The sequence below is a fragment of the Leopardus geoffroyi genome, chromosome B2 (genome assembly GCF_018350155.1).
Source record: "Leopardus geoffroyi isolate Oge1 chromosome B2, O.geoffroyi_Oge1_pat1.0, whole genome shotgun sequence".
Lineage (NCBI taxonomy): Eukaryota > Metazoa > Chordata > Mammalia > Carnivora > Felidae > Leopardus > Leopardus geoffroyi.
In genome coordinates, this window is record NC_059332.1 from 90,688,707 (window position 1) to 90,712,005 (window position 23,299).

General features: G+C 34.9%; 1 protein-coding gene and 1 non-coding gene across 4 annotated transcripts in view; both read right to left on the reverse strand.

The window, feature by feature from the left end:
* Nucleotides 1-23,299, reverse strand: part of ASCC3 (activating signal cointegrator 1 complex subunit 3) — a 355,335-nt gene that overhangs the window by 14,525 nt on the left and 317,511 nt on the right. For all 3 annotated transcript variants that reach the window (XM_045499142.1, XM_045499143.1, XM_045499144.1), the window contains exon 37: nucleotides 16,349-16,573. In XM_045499142.1, coding sequence (XP_045355098.1) covers nucleotides 16,349-16,573 — 225 coding nt within the window. The remainder of the gene's footprint in view (nucleotides 1-16,348; nucleotides 16,574-23,299) is intronic.
* Nucleotides 16,031-16,138, reverse strand: LOC123609989. Its single transcript, XR_006718030.1, has one exon. It is a non-coding gene; the product is annotated as a U6 spliceosomal RNA (small nuclear RNA).

The following is a 23,299-nucleotide window of genomic DNA, read 5'->3' on the forward strand; positions in this document are numbered from 1 at the left end:
ATTTTGAATCAATTTCAAGAATTCCCTAAGCATATATCAGACTTGGTCTTAGCATTTAAATTCAACCACATTTTCACAGTGGTGTTACTACTTCTGCAAAGGACAGATTTGTCCAAATCTAGAGATATTTTTCATACCTTCTGCTATCATAGATTATATTTAACAATGCAAGCTTGACAACATGTCTCTCCATATATTATATCAAATAAAATTTCATTCAATCATTAAAAGTCCTAAACAGTGAATTATATTATTCAAGTCAACCTGCATAGACTGTATGCGTATATGGTGTCGGGAAAATACTTGCATAATAGTGCAGAGACTATAAAACACTTTCGTAAATAGCTCACCTTTGATTGTTAATGATACCAAGTGTGAGGCAGGGATTAGTAATCATTCTCCTTTCACAGAGAAACTGAAGCTCGTGAGTTCAGTGACCATGCAATCACACCACTCAAAAGTGAAATTAAGACTTGATCTTGGTTTGCCAATCAATTACCTGGGTGCATTACACTATATTTTATTACCTTTGAATGATTTACATTTACCATGGCTTTTTTAAAATTTTATTTTAAGTAGGCTTCACACCCAACCTGAGACTTGAACTCATGACCCTGAGATTAAGAGTCTCATGCTCTACCGACTGTGCCAGCCAGGTGCCCCTACCCTGTATTATTTCAAGAAGAATTTAAAGTGGTTTACATGTGTCCTTTCCCCCCCTACATAATGGAAAAATAGAAACTCCAGACAAATTAGGAGTTTGATCAATTATTGTCTCTGAACGAATTTTATCAACACAATTTTTGAAAAAGTAATTTTCGAATACATTTGAATCCATAATTTGATTATAAGTACATCTTGATATTTGATATACATGTATTATGTATCATTTGGAATCCAACTGAATTCTGGATTTAAATGGTTCAAGGGTAACATAGGAACTTTGAGTACTGTGACCGAATTAAGTCAACTTCATTGCAAGAAAATAGAATCACTGAACACTAAAGAAAAGCTATCATTCAAGATACATCAAATGGTATTAACAGGTGGATAATAAGACGTAGTTCTAAGGTCCATTATTTCACATTTTCTAAATTTAGTTTGAAAAGTCTGTGAATTAGTCCTCACTGTCATCAAGAGTCTGTGGCTGTAGAGAGTACAAATGGAGAGGACAGATGATGCCCCAGCTCTTCTACCCACAGCCCCCTTAGCATTCTGACTCGTACCCTCTCTTCTTCCTCCCTCTATCCTTTGCTCTCTTTAAGGAACTTTTTCTCTTTTCCTCACATCTCCTGCTAGTCACCCTTGGGTAGCTAGTTGCAGTGTACAGATTGCAACAACCACGTGAAAATCAGATCATGACAAAGGCTGAAATGGTTAGATAATGTTGCCATTTCTGTTCAAATTAGAGGACGTAAAGATAATATATTGACAGAACTTAAGAGAAAGGTTTAGTCTAGAATGGGAGAAAAAGATTTTCATTAATTTACAGAAGTTACTATTTATGGAATGTCATGATAATGCAAAATACTATGGAAAGATCATAAAAAATAAGTAAATAAAAGTCTGTGAAACTCATAGCCAAGAGGAACCTAAGGAGATATGACAACTAAATGTAATGTGGTACCTTTAATGGGGCCCTAGCAAAGAAAAAAGACATTAAGTACACTAAAGAATTCTAAGTATGACTTTAGTTAATAATAATGTATCAATATGGGTTCATTAATTGTGACAAATGTACCTTATTAATGTCAGATGTTACTAACAGAGGAAAACTGGGTGTGGGATATATAGGAACTCTCTGTACTCTCTTTGCAACTTTTCAATAAATCTAACACTGTTCTAAAATATAAAGTATTAAAAAAAAAAGACTATGGAAATTCATCCTAAGCAGCTTGTTAGAACATTAGTTGTTACACATCTGCTAGAAAATGCACTATTTAGTCCAAGAGCTCCCAGAAGTTTTACAATGATGGGAAAAACTGAAAGAAAAAAAAAAAAAGCTTTTCTTGACAGAAAGGCATACTCTTTTAAAGGTTGAGGTCAGCTGCAAGTAATGATACAATATTTTGTCAATAATTAAAATGCTATAAGTACATTTATAAGAATCCTTTTCAATAGCAACAGTTGTTCACTGGAACTTTCTCCTGAACTTTTCCCCCCAGAAGGTTAGCATTCAGGAAGCTCAGCTGCTGTCTAACAAACTTAATTAATCAAAAAGTCATTTCCGAGCTGTAACTATGAGTAAAAGCGCTTCAAGTGTGCTAGCAAGCCTACAAGTTAATCAAAATGCTAATGCAGTACAAATTAAAGTTGTGATTAACATTTCACAGTAGCTGCTTAAGTGAGTTGATCACACAAATGGGTTAAGCATTACTCATTTCCTATAGCCCCAACCGGGAAAAGGATTGTTATGTGGGTATGAGGACAGGAGCTGGGGGTAGAAGGATCCTTCATAATAGCATCACATCATCAATAAACCGTCACCAAATTGTCATACAAAAGCTTACAGGTAGAGTCACCCAGGGGGAAATAGCCTTCCAAATTATATTATAGTGCTTGAAGGGAGATTGCCTGTAAATCCACAAGAATAAGTAAAGGTGTTTAACACCTCAAAATCCACACATTTGTGTTAGTTTTGGAAATGCTACATGCATTTAGCTCTGTGTTGCTTCTGGGGAAGGAAATGGTACCTTGTTTCAATGTTGTTTCCTGTGTTCTACTGAGGAATTAAAATGTAGCTCTCATACATGAAGAAATAACCACTAACTGGATGATGATTCTATTTTTTTTTTACTACATTTTTATTTTAATTCCAGTATAGTTAACATACAAGGTTTATATTAGTTTCAGATGTGAAACAGAGTGAGTCAACTGGATGATGATTTTGCACCATAGTATGGATCTTTGCATTTGGAAGATTAATCCTTCAGGATTAAATTCATTTAGCATTATTTGCTTTTAAATACTCATCCATTAAGAAAATTTCATCAGGCTTCCATGGCAAGATATGAGCTCCTGGCAGTCTTGCCAGGAAAGCAGCCTGAATTAGACTTCCCTGTTTCCATGAATTTGATAAGGTCACACTAATGTTTACAATAAACAGACTACATTTGTTGGTAGACAATTCAGATTTGGCAGATAATCTCAAAAACATTGTGAGAATCCACACATAATAAATCTCCCTTTTCAATCCTCTCCTAGTAAATAACTTGAAAGGAAAAAGAGAAATATTTATTCATTCCATTCATCATAATATATTGAAATACACTACATGTCAAGAACTATATCCAAGTTACCTTAACAGTCAGTGATATTATAAATAGTTATTGATAAGGTTCCAGCCTACCTTGGATGATGCAAAATCCTCCAAATGTACGCTCATAGTATTAATATTCCTTAAAATATCCATAAAACAGATATATTTAAAACTCAGTAGTGTAATTTTCATTTTAGGATCCTTTAAAAATTTGAGTTGCAGCAATTAAATATTTAATTATTTTTTTTAACTCTTCAGATTATAGATCTCTAAATATGTATAATCCAATTTTGGAAGTCTAAAAATTATTTATTTATAATCCACCCATCTTTTTCTTAAAATGATTTGAAGAAGCTTTCTGAAGTCTATTGTGCTGTACTACCCACTTAAAGATAATCTTTTCATTTGGTCTAATTATAAGCATTTAAAAGTGTGAAAGGATTCTAAGAATATACAGAAGCTTTTATCTATCATTTACTATATCAAAACATTTCTTACAAGTATTGGATTAGCGATTTGACCAAGTAATTCTTTTGTTAAGCTTAGCAATACCTGGCCTATTTCTACTGCTAACTGTATTTGACTCTACAATTCTAAAACTTGTTCTCTTAATTGACACTGACATTCTTCAATACATTGACAACCCACTAAGCATGGGCTTAGTGCACCCATAGGTAAATACTCCTCAAAGGTTACGTTAGTCTTGCTTCATGGCAGTTCTATCTCCTGGCGTCATACAATATTTTCATGCTTTTTAATCTACTACAAATGGAAATCATTTGTTAATGGAAATATAGAGCCAGCTATAGTCATAGTATTTCTCAGTTAAAAAATTAAATCACTCATATGTGGAATTTAAGAAACAAAACAGATGAACATAGAGGAAGGGAAGGAAAAATAAGATAAAAACAGGGAGGCAAATCATAAGAGACTCTTAAATACAGAGAACAAGCTGAGGGTTGTTGGAGGAGAGGTGGGTGGGGGGATGGGCTAAATGGGTAATGGGCATTAAGGGGGGCACTTGTTGGGATGAGCACCAAGTGTTGTATGTAAGTGATAAATCACTGGTTCTACCCTGAAACCAATACTATACTGTATGTTAACTAACTTGAATTTAAATAGATAATGTACTCTAAAAAAAATAAAGTCAATGAAAAATATTCATATCATTGTATCATCTTTTGTTTCCCTTATCCTATTCTTTCCTGTTTTCAGACTTGAATATGTACATACATACATATCTTAAGCTTATCAATTAAAATCTTTTAAAAAATAGATTGAAAATTCAATGTGTTTTCAGAATAGCTGTGGGTTATAAAGAAGATAAAATTGATATGAGATGTAATACACTTTAAGTTTATTGGAAATGGTTTATAGAGAGATAAAGACGTCAAATTATTGTTTGAAGTTTGGGTTAAAGAACAATTTCACCAATAAACTTTCAGGGATTTGTTTTTGCAAACTGAAGAAGGTTTTCTGAAAGGAGAAAAGTATATACATCTATTCAATTCATAGATTTCCTCCCCTGTATTTATGGCTAGCACCATTCATGACAATTGATAAAGCCTATTAAAGCATGTTAGATGGTAACTAGACTACAGTGGTGATCATTTTGCAATGTATACACATGTCAAATAACTGTGCTGTACAACTGAAACTAACACAATATTGCATGTCAGTTATCCCACAATTAAGGAAAAAATTCTCCCTGCTTTGGTACTAATAAGACCCAAAAGAACAAAAAGCATGTTAACATTAATTTGTGTGGCAGATGAGCTACATATTACTTTCTGTGTGCAAGAGAAGAAAGGCTGGAAACAGTAGTTCAAAAAGACCTGGGCATTAAGGAAAATAACGTGAAATCACAGCTCTTTTATTAAAGTTAGATGCAAGGGCACTGGGTGACTCAGCTGGTTAAGTGTCCAACCCTTGATTTAGGCTCAGGTCATGATCTCATGGTTCGTGAGATCAAGTCCCGCATAGGGCTCTGCGCTGACGGCATGGAGCCTGCTTGGGATTCACTCTCTGCCTCTATCTCTACCTCTCTCTCTCTCTCAAAATAAATAAATAAACAAATATTTTAAAAAGGTCAGATGCAAGAATTTACACCTTACCTGCCAGAGTATACCTTTTAGGTACTGAATCCCTAGATTATTACCAAAGCAGGCCCTCTTGTTTACCTTTGCCTACCTCCATGAGGGCAACAAAACATGAATTCGATCTATATAAACATGTGCCTTGCTTGGTATGCAGAATACAGAACTTCCCACTCTTCCTCGATAGTAAAGGAGAGATGTCTGCTATTTTGGGGGAATTGGTAGTTCTGTATCTTGAGGCAAGGAATCTCTGAGATTGCTTATTGCTACTAGAAGTTTGAAGCTTTTCAATAAGAATCCGTGTGATGGACAATGTCTGCCTTTAGGGGAGCTCCATTAGTTGTTAGTTGTGATTAACCAGTGAAAGAAGCCAAGAACCTAACCTAAGCAGCACTGAAGAATGAAAGAGAAACATAAGATACGTGTATATGTGTTTTAATAGTACACTTATGCATAGCTTGTTCTAGTATGCATAAAACATGTATATTTAAAGTATATGCATACTAATATATTATATGTACTTTTTGTCCATATGTATACATATGTAGATGTAATACATTGTATTTTATATATATACACACACACACACACATATATACATACATATATATGTATTTATTTATTTATTTTACTGGGTTATTTTGTAATTATGATGGCATTTCTCCTTCCCTTGATGGTTATATCAGCAATCTGTCTTTCCTCCATTGTTTCCAATTTTTGTGGTTTTCAGAGAGAATGTGGGGAAGTAAATGGTTAATTCACTGGTCTATCTAGAATGATATAAAAAACTTGAGAAAGAGCATAAGCAGTTATATAAAAAAGGCAAACAGCATATCTACTGGAAACTGTGGAGCGATGTGATATAATACAGCAATTACAAATATCAACCATATTAACAACTTGCTCTTAGAACTGGTTAAAGGAACTACAGACCACTGAAAGGGAACTAAGTAAATAAAAGAAGGTGATTTTAGTATAAAGGGAACAATTAATTAAAAATATTATTCATGATCTAGTGGAAATTCTTAGTTTAAAAACAGTAGAAATTGCTGTGAAATTCTCATATTTTAAAAGAAATTCTGACTAGATCATGAGTACAATTTTACATCCATCCTTACAGGACAAAGGGAAATGGTGAGATATACCTTTATTGCAAATAACCAAACTATGCTAAAACCTTTTTCTTTTTGATGTGATTTTGAGAAAACTACTTAGTTTTCATGTGTAAAATGAGGATAACTGTACTACTTCATTGGACTATTGCGACAAATCCAATGCGAAGCAAGTAGAATAGAGCCTAGGACAAAGAAAAGTTATCACTTCATTGTTAAAGATGGTCTGCCTATGGGCCATCATTACACACTGGATTTTTTGGTGTGGGGTGCAGGGATAGTGTGCAATTCTCCAAATAATTCTGGTAGAATTTGGTATTTACATACATTAATTGCCATTTAAATATGGAAGCAAATGTCTCCATATACCTTTCTAATCAACCTACAGTCATATTTTGTGTGTGTGTGTGTGTGTGTGTGTTCTTTCATAACAGAATCTTACAGTCTTTAAAGGCACTGATGTTAAAGTCCTTTAAAATAAATATTAAAATACACAGAGAGATTTTGGTCTCTTAAATTTAGCCTGCAGCAGCCTTAGCTGACAGGTCAATCTGTCGTCTACCACATCTTTTTTTTTTTTAATATGAAATTTATTGTCAAATTGGTTTTCATACAACACCCAGTGCTCATCCCAACAGGTGCCCTCCTCAATTCCCCTCACCCACCCTCCCCTCCCTCCCACCAGCAACATCTTAAACGTTCCAAATAACCCAGCACACTGACAGCACAGTCACACTTTGAAACACGTAGTCCTCTGGTTCTCAGCTCACTGAGTTGGCTCCTCTAGCCCAGGTTTCCCTTTTTCCATGAAACACCTGAAAATATTCAATTCCTAGGAAGTTTTGCTATAAATACCATCCAGGAGGTAGTGGGAGTGACTAAGATATAAACCTGTACTCTTATGCTATTTGGCTCAGTATTGTATTTAGTTTTCATTTAAGTGAAGATGACTTTAAATATTTTATTTTTAAGTAAAATTGAAGATGACTTTAATGTAAAGACTTATAGCACTTTTTAGAAAAGATCAGAGATATTCGATCAGGATTTAAAGTCCTGGAATTTCCACTGGTTTCAGCATGGACTGCCTTGACAAATCACCTGTAACATAGTTATTTAACTTCTATGAACATCAATTTCTTTGTGTCTTGATAAAAAACAAACCAAACAAAACAAGACAAAAACCCAAACAAACAGCAGAGAGCTAATCAAGACATCAGCAGTTCTGGCTTTGCTGTCAAATTTGGAAAATTTAGGCATGTCAGTTTAATTTTTGATACTTCTTATTTGTAATATTCTCACAAAAGCTGAAAACATAAAGTTTTCCTTTGGTGCAACCAGCACAGAAAGTATGTCATATCACTTACTACATTTTAAATATATATTACAAGTACCATGATCAAGAAGAGGATTTCAAAGGTGAATGGTAGGAACAATCAATTCTGTAATTACTCAATTTACAAATTAGAACATTTTAAGAAGATTTTAAAAAGTGAGGTATGCACAGTAATTTTTACTTTTATTTTTATTCAGTGGGATAGAATGGAAATACTAGTAACAGTAACATATTAAAAGGAGCCATTACAAAAACACCTCAAAGCAAAAGAATGGCACAAATGACCTTGATACATAATTTCAAATGGGTATAAGAAGGAAAGGTAGGCTGTATGGTACATTCTGACTTCAAGCAGGGAAATACAACTACATAACTATGTTTTTCTTTTGTCAAGACTACACAGTTTTCATAATCTAAATGATGGCTTATATAAAAGGTATGTTTCTATAGGGGCACCCAGGTGGCTCAGTTGGTGAAGCATTTTACTATTGATTTCAGCTCAGATCATGAGTTTGAGCCTGCTTGGATTCTCACTCTCCCCCTCTCTGCTCCTCCCCTCCTTGTGTGTGCGCACTCTCGCTCTCAAAATAAAGAAATAAACTTAAAAAAAATATTTAGGGGCACCGGGTAGTTCAGTCAGGTAAGCATTCGACTTTGGCTCAGTCACGATCTTACGGTTCATTGGTTTGAGCCCCACCTCGGGCTTGTGGTGGTGCACTGACAGTGCAGAAGCTGCTTGGGATTCTCGCTCTCCTCTCTGCCCCTCCCCCAATTGCACACCATCTCTTTCTCAAAATGAATAAACTTTAAAAAATATTAACTTTGGAGTTAAATGACTATGATAAAGCAAGGAAATAAAAGAGCTACTATGAATAAGGGTACTAAAATAGACCTACTTCCTTGAGTCCTTAAATTGTTTAATTTATAAACATTAATGCCCTATTCTTGTAAGGTGTTATTCTTATTCAAAAACGAGGGGTTAAATGACTTGCCTAACACCTTATACTAAAACCAGAGCAGAGCTGGATTTATGGTAAGAGCTGGTGGCATTGAGTCCCACGCATAGACCACAAGGTCATGCTGATGTCCCATGGGGGCAGGAGTATAATTTTCAATCAGCCAGCAGGGCTGCAGCTTGGAAAACTGTGTGAACCAATGCTTTCTAAGGCCAACAATATCCACGTAATCAAATGAGAAAAATAGGGTACAATAATAAAACTGTCAATCAGCCACCACATAAAATTTTACCAACTCTTGATTTTCACCCCCAAATTTCCATTGGCAACTGTAATATTCTTTCCTTTTCCTGACTTGTTTATTTCTATCACAATCTTACAAGAAATTGCAGGAATCAGAGGATTTAGGATGGCTGGTTGCCATCTCTTTACAACAAAGATTTGTTTTTACCACGTGGCTTCTGATTAGCCAACTCAACATTCAAGATGATCATAACTAATACTTGTAATTTCTAATAAAGAAAATCCCACCACAATGTCTGGCTATAAGGGACTCATTAAATAAACTATGACCTTCATATGAAGGAATATAGTGTAGTCATTAGAAATTATGTTGGGTGGGGCGCCTGGGTGGCTTGGTCGGTTGGGCGTCCGACTTCAGCTCAGGTCATGATCTCACGGTCTGTGAGTTCGAGCCCCGCGTCGGGCTCTGGGCTGACAGCTCAGAGCCTGGAGCCAGTTTCCGATTCTGTGTCTCCCTCTCTCTCTGCCCCTCCCCTGTTCATGCTCTGTCTCTCTCTGTCTCAAAAATAAATAAACGTTAAAAAAAATTAAAAAAAATAAATTATGTTGGGAAAAACATTTAGTGTTAAAAATATTTAATGTTATAAATTATTAAGTTAAGATAGTTTATAAAATAACATGATAAAATATGCAAAAGAAAAAAGTGAGAGGTGTACAAAGAAAAAGAGCTTCTGAGTTTCCAGGGACAAAAAAGAACAATACACAACTATTGCACCCGAGCTAGTAAATTTGATTTTTGTAGGAAAAAGGGTTAGTAATCCTAAAATGACATTAGGAATATGGTAGAATTGAGGAAATAGTAAATATGTTTTGATTAATGAGAACCAGGTTTCTTGCAGGGGGATGGAGTTTAAAAAGAAGAGTAAAATGAGAAAAAACTGAGGGCTGATGAGGAGTGGGAGGGAGGAGAGGGTGGGTGATGGGCATTAAGGAGGGCACCTGTTGGGAGGAGCACTGGGTGTTGTATGGAAACCAATATGACAATATATTTCTTTTTTTTTTTTTTTTTTTTTTAAATTTTTTTTTTAACGTTTATTTATTTTTGGGACAGAGAGAGACAGAGCATGAACGGGGGAGGGGCAGAGAGAGAGGGAGACACAGCATCGGAAACAGGCTCCAGGCTCTGAGCCATCAGCCCGGAGCCCGACGCGGGGCTCGAACTCACGGACCGCGAGATCGTGACCTGGCTGAAGTCGGCCGCTTAACCGACTGCGCCACCCAGGCGCCCCATGACAATATATTTCATATTAAAAAAAAAAAGAGTAAAATGAACCTTTTGGTATTAGATTGGAATTGTAGGTATTAGAATGAACTCATGGCTTTATAAATACAAATATTTTCACATACATATATACATATACACAGAGATAAGCAGATATACAAATGGATATACGTCTGAGTATGCATACTCATATCTCCTAGCTTTGCCCAAAGAGAGGGCCTAGAGGCAAAATACCCAGCTGGTGATGGAGTCAGCAAAGATCCAGATTTTAGTCTCTAAATTATTCTCTAATAAAAAGAACCAGGCTCTTTGGAAAATTCGTTAATTCCAAGGCTGAGACAGGGAAAGTAGAAGAGGGAAGGCTGCAAGTGATGTTAAAAACATAATATGGGCATGTCATAGAGCCAAGTGTGAGATGCCCAGTGGTTGTTGCTGAGACGTATTTGTGTGGCAAAATAAATAATGAAAGCAATGGATTTTACCCAACAGAATAAAACAAACACTCATGAGTTTATACTTATATAAATAAACAGATGGATAAAATAAATAAATAAGCGGAGAAGAAAAAGTTCTTCATTCCAGCAGAATTCTTGGAAAAATGGAAATAGAAAATCAGGATAGTAATAATTGCTTCAGGCAAAATTAACCAATAGATGCTAAAAATAATGTAGGAAAGTATGATAGGAAACTGGATATTGCATAATCTCAAAATATCTGCCCACAAAATACCTACTAATTATAAAAAAAAAAAAAAAAAGAAGTAACTATCGTGGAGAAGCCTGGCAGATACCACCTCAATTGTACAAGTTAATTTCACTGGTAATGAGAACATCAATGTCATAAGCCTCCTGATATGATATAGTGAGGGTGCAAGACATCACTTTTGTGGTATTCTTGCTAAATACATATACAAATAAAAATAAACACACACACATCTCTCTCTCTCTCTCTCTCTCTCTCTCTCTCTCTGTATACACACACACACACACACACACACACACACACACACATATTCTTCAAAGATGGCCAATATCATGAAATTCAAGGGGACTGAGGAGACATGATTACTAAATGCAATGTGGGTTTCTTCAACAAAGCAGGAAAGAATGTCCAATGGGAAAAAGACAGTATTTTCAACAAATGGTGCTAGGAAAAATGGAGGGCAATATGCAAAGGAATGAAACTGGACCACTTTCTTAAACCATACATAAAAATAAATTCAAAGTGAATTAAAGACCTAAATATGAAATGTGAAACCATAAAAGTCCTAGAGGAGAGTACAGGCAGTAACTTCTCTGACATTGGCCATAGTAATTTTTTCTACATTGGTTCCCCAAGGCAAGGAAAACAAAAGTAAAAATATACTATTGGGACCAAATCAAAATAAAAAGCTTCTGCACAGTGAAGGAAACAATCAATAAAACTGAAAGGCAATCTATGGAATGGGAGAAGATATTTGCAAATGACATATCTGATAAAGGACTAGTATCCAAAATATATGAAGAACTTATGCAAATCAATACCGTCAAAAGAACTAATCCAATTAGAGATGTGCAGAAGACATGAACAGACATTTTTCCAAAGAAAACATAGAGATGGCCAACAAACACATGAAAAGATGCTCATCATCACTTATCATTAGGGAAGTGCAAATTAAAACTACAATGTGTTATTGCCTTACACCTGTTAGAATGGCTAAAATCAGTAACACAAGAAACATGTTGGTGAGGATGGTGAGAAAAAGGAACTCTCTAGCACTGTTGGTGGGAATGCAAACTGATGTAGCCACTGTGGTAAATGGTATGGAGGGTCCTCAGAAAGTTAAAAATAGAACTAACCTATGATCTAGCAATTGCACTATTGAGTATTTACCCAAAGAATGCACGCGCGCACGCACACACACACACACACACACACACGAACAGAATATTATTTAGCCGTAAGAATGAAATCTTGCCATTTGTAATGACATAGATGGAGTTACAGAATATAATGCTAAGCAAAATAAGTCAGAGAAAGACAAAGACCATATGATTTCACTCATATTTATGTGGAATTTAAGAAACAATTGTCCAAAGGGGAAAAAAAGAGAGAGAAAGAGACAAAACAAGAAACAGATTCTTAACTACAGAGAACAAACTGATGGTTAACAGAGGGGAGGTGGGGGGGGGGTATATGGGTGGAGGATGGGTGAAATAGGTGATGGGGATTAAGAAGTGCACTTACATGATGAACACCAGGTGACATATGGAATGTTGAATAACTATCGTACATCTAAAACTAATATAACACTTCATGTTCACAAACTGGAATTAAAATAAAAACTTAAAAAAATGAAATGCAATGAGGGATCTCAGATTGGATCTTGGTTCTAGAGAAAGGGCATTAGTGAGATAAAATTCAAATAGACAAAATCTGAATGAGGTCTGCAGACAAGCTAATAGACTAGATTAGAACTGAGACAAGATGTTAAATTAGGGGATGTTGGGCAAAAGATACACAGAAATTTCATTTTACTATTTTTATCAATTTTTTCTAAGTCTGAAATTGTTTCAAAATAAAAAAAATTAAATGTTTTTAATTAAAAAAATTTAAAATCCATTAACAATAAGAGCCTCATATTTGTGAGGATGAAGAAATATTTACTGTGAATGACTAATTTTAATGTTGTTTTTCTAAATTTTTTACAATGAAGTGTATTGCTTTTATAATTAAAAAGAAAACTATTTCTCTTTAGATCCTATTCACAAGGATCAAACATATTCAAGAAATATAAATATCATCCCAAGAAATGGTATGTAAAAATATCTAATAGAGAATAAAAGTATCTGATGCAATCCTTTTCCCTTATAGCAAATTTAGAAATAGACTTCTCTGGAAATTGCTAATTTCTATTACTATATAGTCTTTGGATCATAATGACTAAGTGGTGAAAAACAAAGTATAAAAAATTAGTATAAACATGTAATTTTTACACATGACATAAAACGTACATCTGTAAGTATACTTGCAAGCATCAAAATTTAATTCCTTATAACTTCTCTCTAACCCTTGCTAACCCCTGGATTCATTAACAGGTCAATATTTGAAGGGGGAAAACCAGTTACAGGAAACACAAATGAGTATCCAGGGCCACTCACAAATGAGTATCTAAAATTTAGAAACTTTAACTTTGTTTATAAAGTGTGACAGGGGTGCTTGCGTGGCTCAGTCAGTTAAGTGTCTGACTCTTGACTTCCACTCAGGTCATGATCTCGTGGTTTGTGGTTCGAGCCCTGTGTCAGGCTCTGTGCTGACAGTGCAGAGCCTTCTTGGGATTCTCTCTCTCTTCCTCTCCCTCTCTGTCCCTTTCCCACTTGCGTGCACTCTCTCTCTCTCTCTGTCTCTAAAAATAAGTAAATAAACTTAAAAAAAATAAAGTATGACAAATCGAGTGGCAAATCAGAGAGGTAAACCATGTGGTGGTTATAAAAGGATGTAAAAAAATTTTGTGTGTTAATTATACCTTTAGTTCCCTACTTCCTGAAAGTTTGTGCTTACTCTATTTAATGAAATATTCCTATTCTTTTAAATAATATAATTTTTTTCTGATAATAACAATGTTAGAAGCTAAATTTAAAACATTCAAATAGTTTAGAAAAACATAAAGAAGAAATTGAAAATCACCCACAATCCTGCTACAGAGATGGTTACTGTTAACCTTTTGGTGGACACTATTCTAGATCTTCTCTCCAGGCCTCTTGTCACACACCGATGCAGATATTTTACATACATGTAGAATTTACTAATGGAATTGTAATATTTTGCAGCATTCCATAACCGGAAAGATTCTTAAGTAATTTCAAGTCTTTAATTTTGTAAGTAAACTCCACGTTCACAGACTCATTTACTCTATGTTAAAAACACCTTCAGTTTTTTGAAAATTAAAAAAAAATGTTTTTCATTACAGAAATGTGCAAAAAAGGTATAGTGAGGAAAATCAAATCTCTCATAGTCTCAATCGCTTAGGAGTGCTCCCCCTACCCTGCTCCTCTTCCAATTACTCCCAGTAAGTGGCAGCTTCATGCTTCCAGTTGCTCAGGAGAAAAGCCTTAGAATCATTTTTGGCTTCTCATTTTATGGAAAAAAAAAACCTTTTCATTTTCTTAACTAAAAAAATATTTTATTTTACAGAGAGTGAGAGACAGAGAGAGCACGAATGGCGGAGAGGGGCAGAGAGAGAGAAGAATCTCAAGTAGGCTTCATGCTCAGTGTGCAGCCCAGAGGGGGCTCTAACTCAGGAACCGTGAGATCATGACCTGAGTGGAGATCAAGAGTCTGATACTCAACCAACTAAGCCACCCAGGTGCCTCCCCAAAAACCCTTTTCTAATTCATTAGCATATTGTTAGTTCTGGAAAAAAAAATACAGGAACCAACATATTCTTGCCAATCTCACACACACCAATCAGGTCCAGCCACCATCATTTCAGGCCTACCCTTAAAGCATTCAAGGTATGAAAAGTTCATTGATAGGGTTTCAGAATCTACACTGCAACTAACCTTCAAGAAATACCACAGGTCAAGTTTTCAGGTACTTTCAAAAAAGAATATTCACAATTACCTGAAAAGGCTATAGAAATACTCTTCCCTTTTTTGAACTATGTATCTCTGTGAGGCTGGCTTTTTCTTCATAGATTTCATGACTTTTTTTTTTCATATAACATATTTTAATAGACTGATTACAAAAAGATATGTGAATCTAGCTAACTTCTATTAAGCTAGACATTAAAGATATTTGCAAAAATGTAATTAATTACACATTTCACTAATTTTCTTTATTGTCTTGAAAAATACTTTTCCCAAAAAATCATGTTATTTTTATGTTAACATATAATGGGGTTGTTATTGTTATTTTTAAATAACATAATATTTGAAAATTTTTCAGTTTTAATTACTATGGTAAGTATTCATAGATATTACTAACATAACCACTAGTAAACCACTGTTCTAGCAGCTTCCCTCTCAGAGGAAAGTCCAAAATTCTTTTTTTTTTTTTAATTTTTTTTTAACGTTTATGTATTTTTGAGACAGAGAGACAGAGCATGAACGGGGGAGGGGAAGAGAGAGAGGGAGACACAGAATCGGAAGCAGGCTCCAGGCTCTGAGCCATCAGCCCAGAGCCTGACGCGGGGCTCTAACTCACGGACCGCGAGATCGTGACCTGAGTTGAAGTCGGATGCTTAACTGACTGAGCCACCCAGGCGCCCCAAGAAAGTCCAAACTTCTTAATGGTTTACACACTCCCTGCCTTGACCTATCCCCATTTTCTCTATAATGTCCACATCTACTGTGTTTTGACTTTATTTCTGGTGCCCCTTTTCACCTTTTTTACAATGGTCTCTGTGACTTTTGTTTGACTATACCAAGTTCTTACATGAGAGAGTTGGCACTAGCTTTTTATAGTTTTTGGAATATACCCCTCAAATCCTCCTATGGCACTGTCTGCTTTTAATTCTTTCTTTAATGTCACCTTGTAAGCAAGAAAGTGCAAAATGGAACCTTCCATCTTTGTCTATATTTTCCTTATTATATTTCATTACTTTTTTAAAAAAAAAAAGCAGTTATCACCTCTTGACTTATATTTTTAATTGTCTTTTCCATCTCAAGTGAAAGCCCGTAATAGCAGGTAGTCTTCTGCTTGTTCATTCAGTACCGAGAAAAGTACCTGGCATTTAGTTTTTACTTTCTTTTTTTTTTTTTTTTTTTTTCCCAGTGTGGAACGCTTCACGAATTTGAATGTCATCCTTTGCGCAGGGGCCATGCTGATCTTCTCTGTGTTGTTCCAATTTTAGTATGTGTGCTGCTGAAGCAAGCACTAGTCCAACTTTCAATTTCATCCAAAGGATGACTGAAATTGTCATCTTTTTACATTTACACTTGCTTTTTCCTTTGAAAATTCTTGATTTACCTGGTTTTTCTCAACAATGCTATGATAAAATATTTTAAATGCAAGTATATTTTATCCTAAAACAGGAAAAAAAGAAAAACAAATGATGGGAGAAAATATAGGTATTAGACTCTCATACCTGACATACTCTGAGTGCTTGGTCCAAGACTGTTTTGGTATCAGTGTCATAATCTGGGCAGGGCAGCATGGTTCTGCTGAGATGTGCCTGTAGTAGGAGATGTGCTTTGGTGTGAGGGCTATCATATGAATGAGGATTTGATTCAAAGGGAAGACATTTTGCCAGTTCGCTATTCATATGATCTTCATTGTGTCTTACTGGCAAATCTGTGTATTCTTCTGCATCCTGGAAAAAAAAATACATACATATATGTGTATATGTACATGTACATGTATATGTATATACATATATATATATATATATATATAGAGAGAGAGAGAGAGAGAGAGAGAGAAATGTGTTGAACCAGAAGTATAATAATTAATGTACTTCTTAGCTTAACTATTGACATTTAAAACACGGTTTAGAAAAATGATAAGGTAACCAATCATGCCCCTTAGAATTTTGCTTTGTTTAATACCATTATTAACATGTAGGCACAAGTTAGTAATGTACAATATATCTGAAATGCATGAAAGCTCTTCATATTTATGCAATCAACAAAAAGACCTGCTGGGCATCACAAACTATGCTTGACACTGGGGCCACAGGAGTAAACCAGAAGCTGAGAGTTCCTCAGGGAAAAAAAAAAAACAAGTTCTACAAAGTATAATGAATGGTATGATATCGTAAGTACAGAGTGCTGAAGGGACATTGCTTGGGGATCTGATTATTTTAGAGAGTCAGGGAAAGTCTCTTGGAAGCAATGACATTTAAGTTAAGATCTATAGGATGAGTGGAAGAAATAAGTCAGGGCTGGGAAAAGGGGAATGGGGTAAGATTGGTTAGGTAAGAAAAGGATGAAGAGCAGAATCATCAACTTGTATTTATTATAATAAATTAGATTAGGAAACAATCAACAAAACTAAAAGGCAACCGGCAGAATGGGAAAAGATATTTGCAAATGACATATTGGATAAAGGGCTAGTATCGAAAATCTATGAAGAACTCACCAAACTCCACACCCAAAAAACAAGTAATCCAGTGAAGAAATGGGCAGAAAACATGAATGGACACTTCTCTAAAGAAGACATCCAGATGGCCAACAGGCACATGAAAAGATGCTCAACATTGCTCCTCATCAGGGAAATACAAATCAAAACCACACTCAGATATCACCTCACGCCAGTCAGAGTGGCCAAAATGAACAAATCACGAGACTATAGATGCTGGCGAGGATGTGGAGAAACGGGAACCCTCTTGCACTGTTGGTGGGAATGCAAATTGGTGCAGCCGCTCTGGAAAACAGTGTGGAGGTTCCTCAAAAAATTAAAAATAGACCTACCCTATGACCCAGCAATAGCACTGCTAGGAATTTACCCAAGGGATACAGGAGTGCTGATGCATAGGGGCACTTGTACCCCAATGTTTATAGCAGCACTTTCAACAATAGCCAAATTATGGAAAGAACCTAAATGTCCATCAACTGATGAATGGATAAAGAAATTGTGGTTTATATACACAATGGAATGCTACATGGCAAGGAGAAAGAATGAAATCTGGCCTTTTGTAGCAACGTGGATGGAAAAGCAGAGTGTTATGCTAAGTGAAATAAGTCAGGCAGAGAAAGACAGATACCATATGTTTTCACTCATATGTGGATCCTGAGAAACTTTAACAGAAGCCCGGGGCGGGGGGGGAAGGCAAGGGGGAAAAAGAAAAAAAAAAGTTACAGAGAGGGAAGGAAGCAAACCATAAGAGGGTCTTAAATACTGAGAACAAACTGAGGGCTGATGCGTGGTGGGGGAGAGGGGAAAGTGGGTGATGGGCATTGAGGAGGGCACCTGTTGGGATGAGCACTGGGTGTTGTATGGAAACCAATTTGACAATAAATTATATAAAAAAATAATAAAATTCTTAAAAAATAATAAATTAGACTAAAATAAAATGATTTGAAATTAAGTTTCCAGTTTCACATGTAAGGAGCTTAAAAGCCACCATTTTGTCCTAAGAACAAGTAAAAAGTTGAACAGATTGAAAGATCAACAGCTTTTCTTGGATCCATAAGAGAGGGGAGGACATGGGACGAATTGTTGCCCCCAAAACTGGAGACACAGGAAAGTGCAGGGAGTCATGGCTAACAGAAACATAGACTCACCAGTGGTGAAGTAAGAAAACCTGAGCTGTAATTGATGAATTATTGGAGGATCAGTGTGAACAACTCAGAGCTAAAACCTCTAGGAGGATCTAGTCTTATAGGGGTCCTCAAAAATATTGTGACATTTACCTCCAGGAGCTTGACCAGATATCCATGGTAAAGATGAGAGAAAAATCCACTTGAGTTTCCAGCAGGGGGAGGAGAAAGGAACCAGTTTGAACTATGCCAGATAACTCTGTTTTTCTTCTTTTTTAAAATTTTTATTATTAAGTGTTCATTTATTTTTGAGAGAGAGAAAGAGAAATTGTGTGCATGTGGGAAGGGCAGGGAGGAGACAGAGGACCTGAAGTGGGCTCCATGCTGACAGCAGAGAGCCTGATGTAGGGCTCGAACTCATAGAGCTGAGAGATCATGACCTGAGTGCAAGCTGAAAGCCTAACTGACTGAGCCACTCAGGTGCCCCAAGAACTCTGTTCTCTTTAAAAAGGCTTGTTCTCAGTAGAAACTAGTTAACCAGAGCCTAACCTGCTGGGGTACTCTTAGAGCTTAATTGACATGGGATAAGGGAAGTACCCAACTTCAGTCCACTCTAGCCATCCTGTCCCACCTAAGAGGGAAGAAAAACTGAGAAACACTTGTGAAGTCACAGTCTAGAGGAACAGGCTCTCTAAAAGACTGAGACATAATCATAGAACTATAGTTCTATGTGAGTTCAACTCACCAGCATATTACTAAAGTCCTATTTATAGCAGATTTTTTTACAGAGTACATTATGTCTGGGTATCAAGAAAAAAATTACAAGGTATATCAAAAAGCAACAAAACAACAACAAAATAACAAAACAACCAAAAACCAAAAAACCCTCACAAAACCAAAAACCAAAAAACCTAACCAATTTGAACAGAAAGAGCCAGCATCAGAACTAGACTTGGCAGAGATGTGGGAATTACCAGACTGGGAATTTAGAACAACTGTAATTAGTTGCTAATCAACTAATGTATGTTAAGGGCTCTACTGGATAAAGTAGACAGCACATAAGAACAGATGGGCAATGAAAAAGGAGTTGAAAATCCCAAGAAAGAACCAAAAAGAAACTCTAAAGACAAAAAATACTATAACAGAAAAGAAGAATGCCTTTGACAGGCTTATTAGTAGATAGGTCATGGCTAAGAAAAGAACTTCTGAGCTAGAGGACATATCAATGGAATCTTCAAAAACTTCAAAAAGCAGACTGGAAAAACCAGAACAGAATATCCAAGGACTATGAACAATTACAGAAGGTATACCATAAGCATAATGGGAATACCAGAACAAGAAGAAAGAAACAGAAGAAATATTTGAAATAATAATGACTGAGAATTTCCCCCAAATTAATTTCAGACACCAAACTACAGATCCAGAAAGTTCAGAGAACACCAAGCAGAATAAATTTCAAAAAAAATCTACACCTCGGCATATCATCTTCAAACTGATTACAGATAAAGTCCTCAAAGAAGCCAGAGGAAAAACACAACTTATTGAGGAACAAGGCTAAGAACTATATCTGACATCTCAAAAACCATGCAAGCAAGAAGAGAGTGGAATGAAGTATTTCAAGTGTTGAAAGAAAAAACCCTACCAACTTAGAATGCACCATTTAAAATTATCCTTCAAAAGTAAAAGAGAAATAAAGACTTTCTCAAACAAGAATCGAGTTAATTTGTTGCCAGTAAAAATCCCTTACATGAAACATTATGAGATGTTCCTTAGGGAGAAGGAAAACAATATAGGTCAGAAACTCGCTTCTACATAAAGAAAGGAGAACATGAAAGAAGGAATAAGTGAAGATAAAGTAAAGCTTTTATTTTTATTATTGTTAACTGACCTGATAATAATTTGTTCAAGATAATAGCAACCATGTATTTGATTAGGTATGTTTACGTACATGTCATATATATATATATATATATATATATATATATATATATATATGCTTGTGTGTGTATGCATGTATATATATACATATGTATGCTTATATATAAAGTAAAATAACAACAATGATATAAGAAACAAGAGGGTGGAACTAGTATTATTTTGCTGTTATAAAGTACTGGCACTACCTGTGAAATAGTATGATGTTAACAGAAAGTGAAATGGGAGTAGGACTAAATGCATATTGTAAACTCGGGCAATCATGAAAAAAAAAAAGTATAACTGATATGCTAAGAAAGGAGAAAATGAAATCATATAAATTCTCAATTAAAACCACAAAAGGCAGAAAAAGAGTGGAAGACAAAAATGGGAACAAAGAATAAGGGCCACAAACAGGAAACATTAACAAATGTAGCTATGAATCCAACTGTATCAATAATCACTTTGAATGCCAATATTTGATGACTAAAAGACAGACTGTCAGAGTGGATAAAAAATACAAATCAACTGTATGTTGTCTATAAGAAACTTTAAATATGAAGACACATATATAAGTAAGTGGATGGAGAAAAATATACCATGCTAACACTAATCAAAAGAAAGCAAGAGTAGCTATATTAATTTCAGACAGAGTGACCAAGGAAAAGTTACCAAACCAAGGAAAGTTATCAGTAAGATAAAGAAGGGGATTACATAATGATAAAGAAGTCAATTCTCCTGGAAGACATAAAAATTTTTAGTGTATGTGTTCCCAACAACAGAACATCTAACTATGTGAGCACAGTAAGTGACTGAATGTAAGATTGTTTTAATATTCAAAAATCAATTAATATAATTCACTTTATTAATAAACAAAAACAACAGAATCACCTCAATTGATGCAGAAAAAACATCTGAAAAAATGTAACATGCATCCCTAACTAAGACCCTCAGCAAATTAAAAAAAGAAGGGAACATTTTCAACCTAGTAAATGGCATCTCTGAGAAACCTACAACTAATATATTTACCAGTATCTGACTGAATGCTTCCCCTCTAAGATCAGGAATAATACAAGGGTGTTTGCTCTAAGTATTTCTATTCAACATTGCACCAGAAGTTCCAGTCAGTGCAATCAGGCAAGAAATAAAAGAAACCCAATGAAAAGAAAGAAGTAAAACTGTCTTCATTTGTAGATGATATGATTAACCAGGTAGAAAATCCAATATGATCCAGAAAATAAACTACTAGAATAAGTGAGTTTTGCAAGGTTGCAGGATATAAGATTAACGTACAAAAATTAATTGTATAGTTATATTTCTGTATATCACCAACCAAGAATCAGAAATGAAAAAAAAATAATGATAGCATTCACCTAGAGGTGAATTTGGAAAAAAAAAAAAAAAAAAACCCAAAACCTGAAAACTACAAAACACTGCTAAAAAAATTACAGGACATAACTAAATGGAGAGATATACTTTAATTCTCTTAAAATTGATCTATAGGTTTAATACAATTTCAATCAAAACCACAGCAGCCTTTTTCCCCTTAAATAGAAATTGACAAACTGGTTTTAAAATTCACATAGAAATGAAAAGGAGCCAGAATAGCCGGAAGAACTCTGAAAAGAAACAAAGTTGAAGAGTTATCAATACCTGACTGCAAGACTTATTATAAAGCTTATCTAATCAAACGTGTTGTATTGGACTAGAACAGAGTCCAGAAATAATTAACCTATACATATTTAGACAACAATTTTTGACAAAGGTTGAAAGGTGCAACAGTGGAGAAATAGTCTTTTCAAGAAATGGTAGTAGAATAATTGGGTATCTAGGTGCATCAAACAAACAAAAAACAAAAAAACAAAAACAAAAAAAACCACCCAAAATAAAGCAAAATGAAATAATTCAATTGTAACCTTGCACTCAAAATCTACTGAAAATATATGATAGGCCTAAATATAAGATCTAAAACTATAAAACTTCCAGAAGAAAAACACTACCTAGGGTTAGGAAAAGATTTCTTGGATAGGATAACTTAAAATTTTATCAATAAAAAAAATTGATAAATTGAGCTTCATCAAAATAAAAAAATTCTGAGAATTAAAATTCAGGACTCAGACTGAAAATAATTACAAAGCATATATCTAATATAGGACTTGTATCCAGAATATATACATTTTCAAAATTCACAGTGGGAATACAAACATCCCAGTGTAAAATAGGCAAAGATTTTAACAGATACTTTATGTGAAGATATGCAATCTCATTAGTTACTAGGAAAATAAAAATTAAAATGACTAAAATTTAAACGACTGATATACCAAATACTGGCAACAATGTAGAAAAACTGGAACTTTTCCTATATAACTGGCAGGAATTTAAAATGTTATATTTGTTTAGGAAAACAGTTTTACATTTTCTTAAAATTTAAAACATATAACTACCATGTGATTCAGCTATTTCATTCCTAGTGATTTACCTAAGAGAAAAGAGACATATGTCCACACAAAGATCATACACAATGGTTGATAATAGCTTTACTTTTAAACCAAAAAATTAAAAAAAAACCTAAATGTCCATCAACAGATGAAGGTAAAAACAAATTGCATTATATCCATACAATGGAATTCTAAGCAGTAATAAAAAGAATGAACTATTGATACTCAACATAACACGGATGAATCTCAATAATTATGGTGAAAGAAGCCAGACCAAAAACAGAGTACATACTCTAGAATTTGTAAACTAATCCACAGAGACAGAAAGCAGATGGGTAGTTGTCTATGGACGGGGTCAGTGACAGGGGAGAGAGTTAAAGTTCATGGAGGGGTCTGACATAACTTTTGATTTGCATTTGATAGGCACAGAATTCTTGCCTAGGAAATAAAACTGTGTGATGGAACTCCTTAAGATTTTCTTATTTG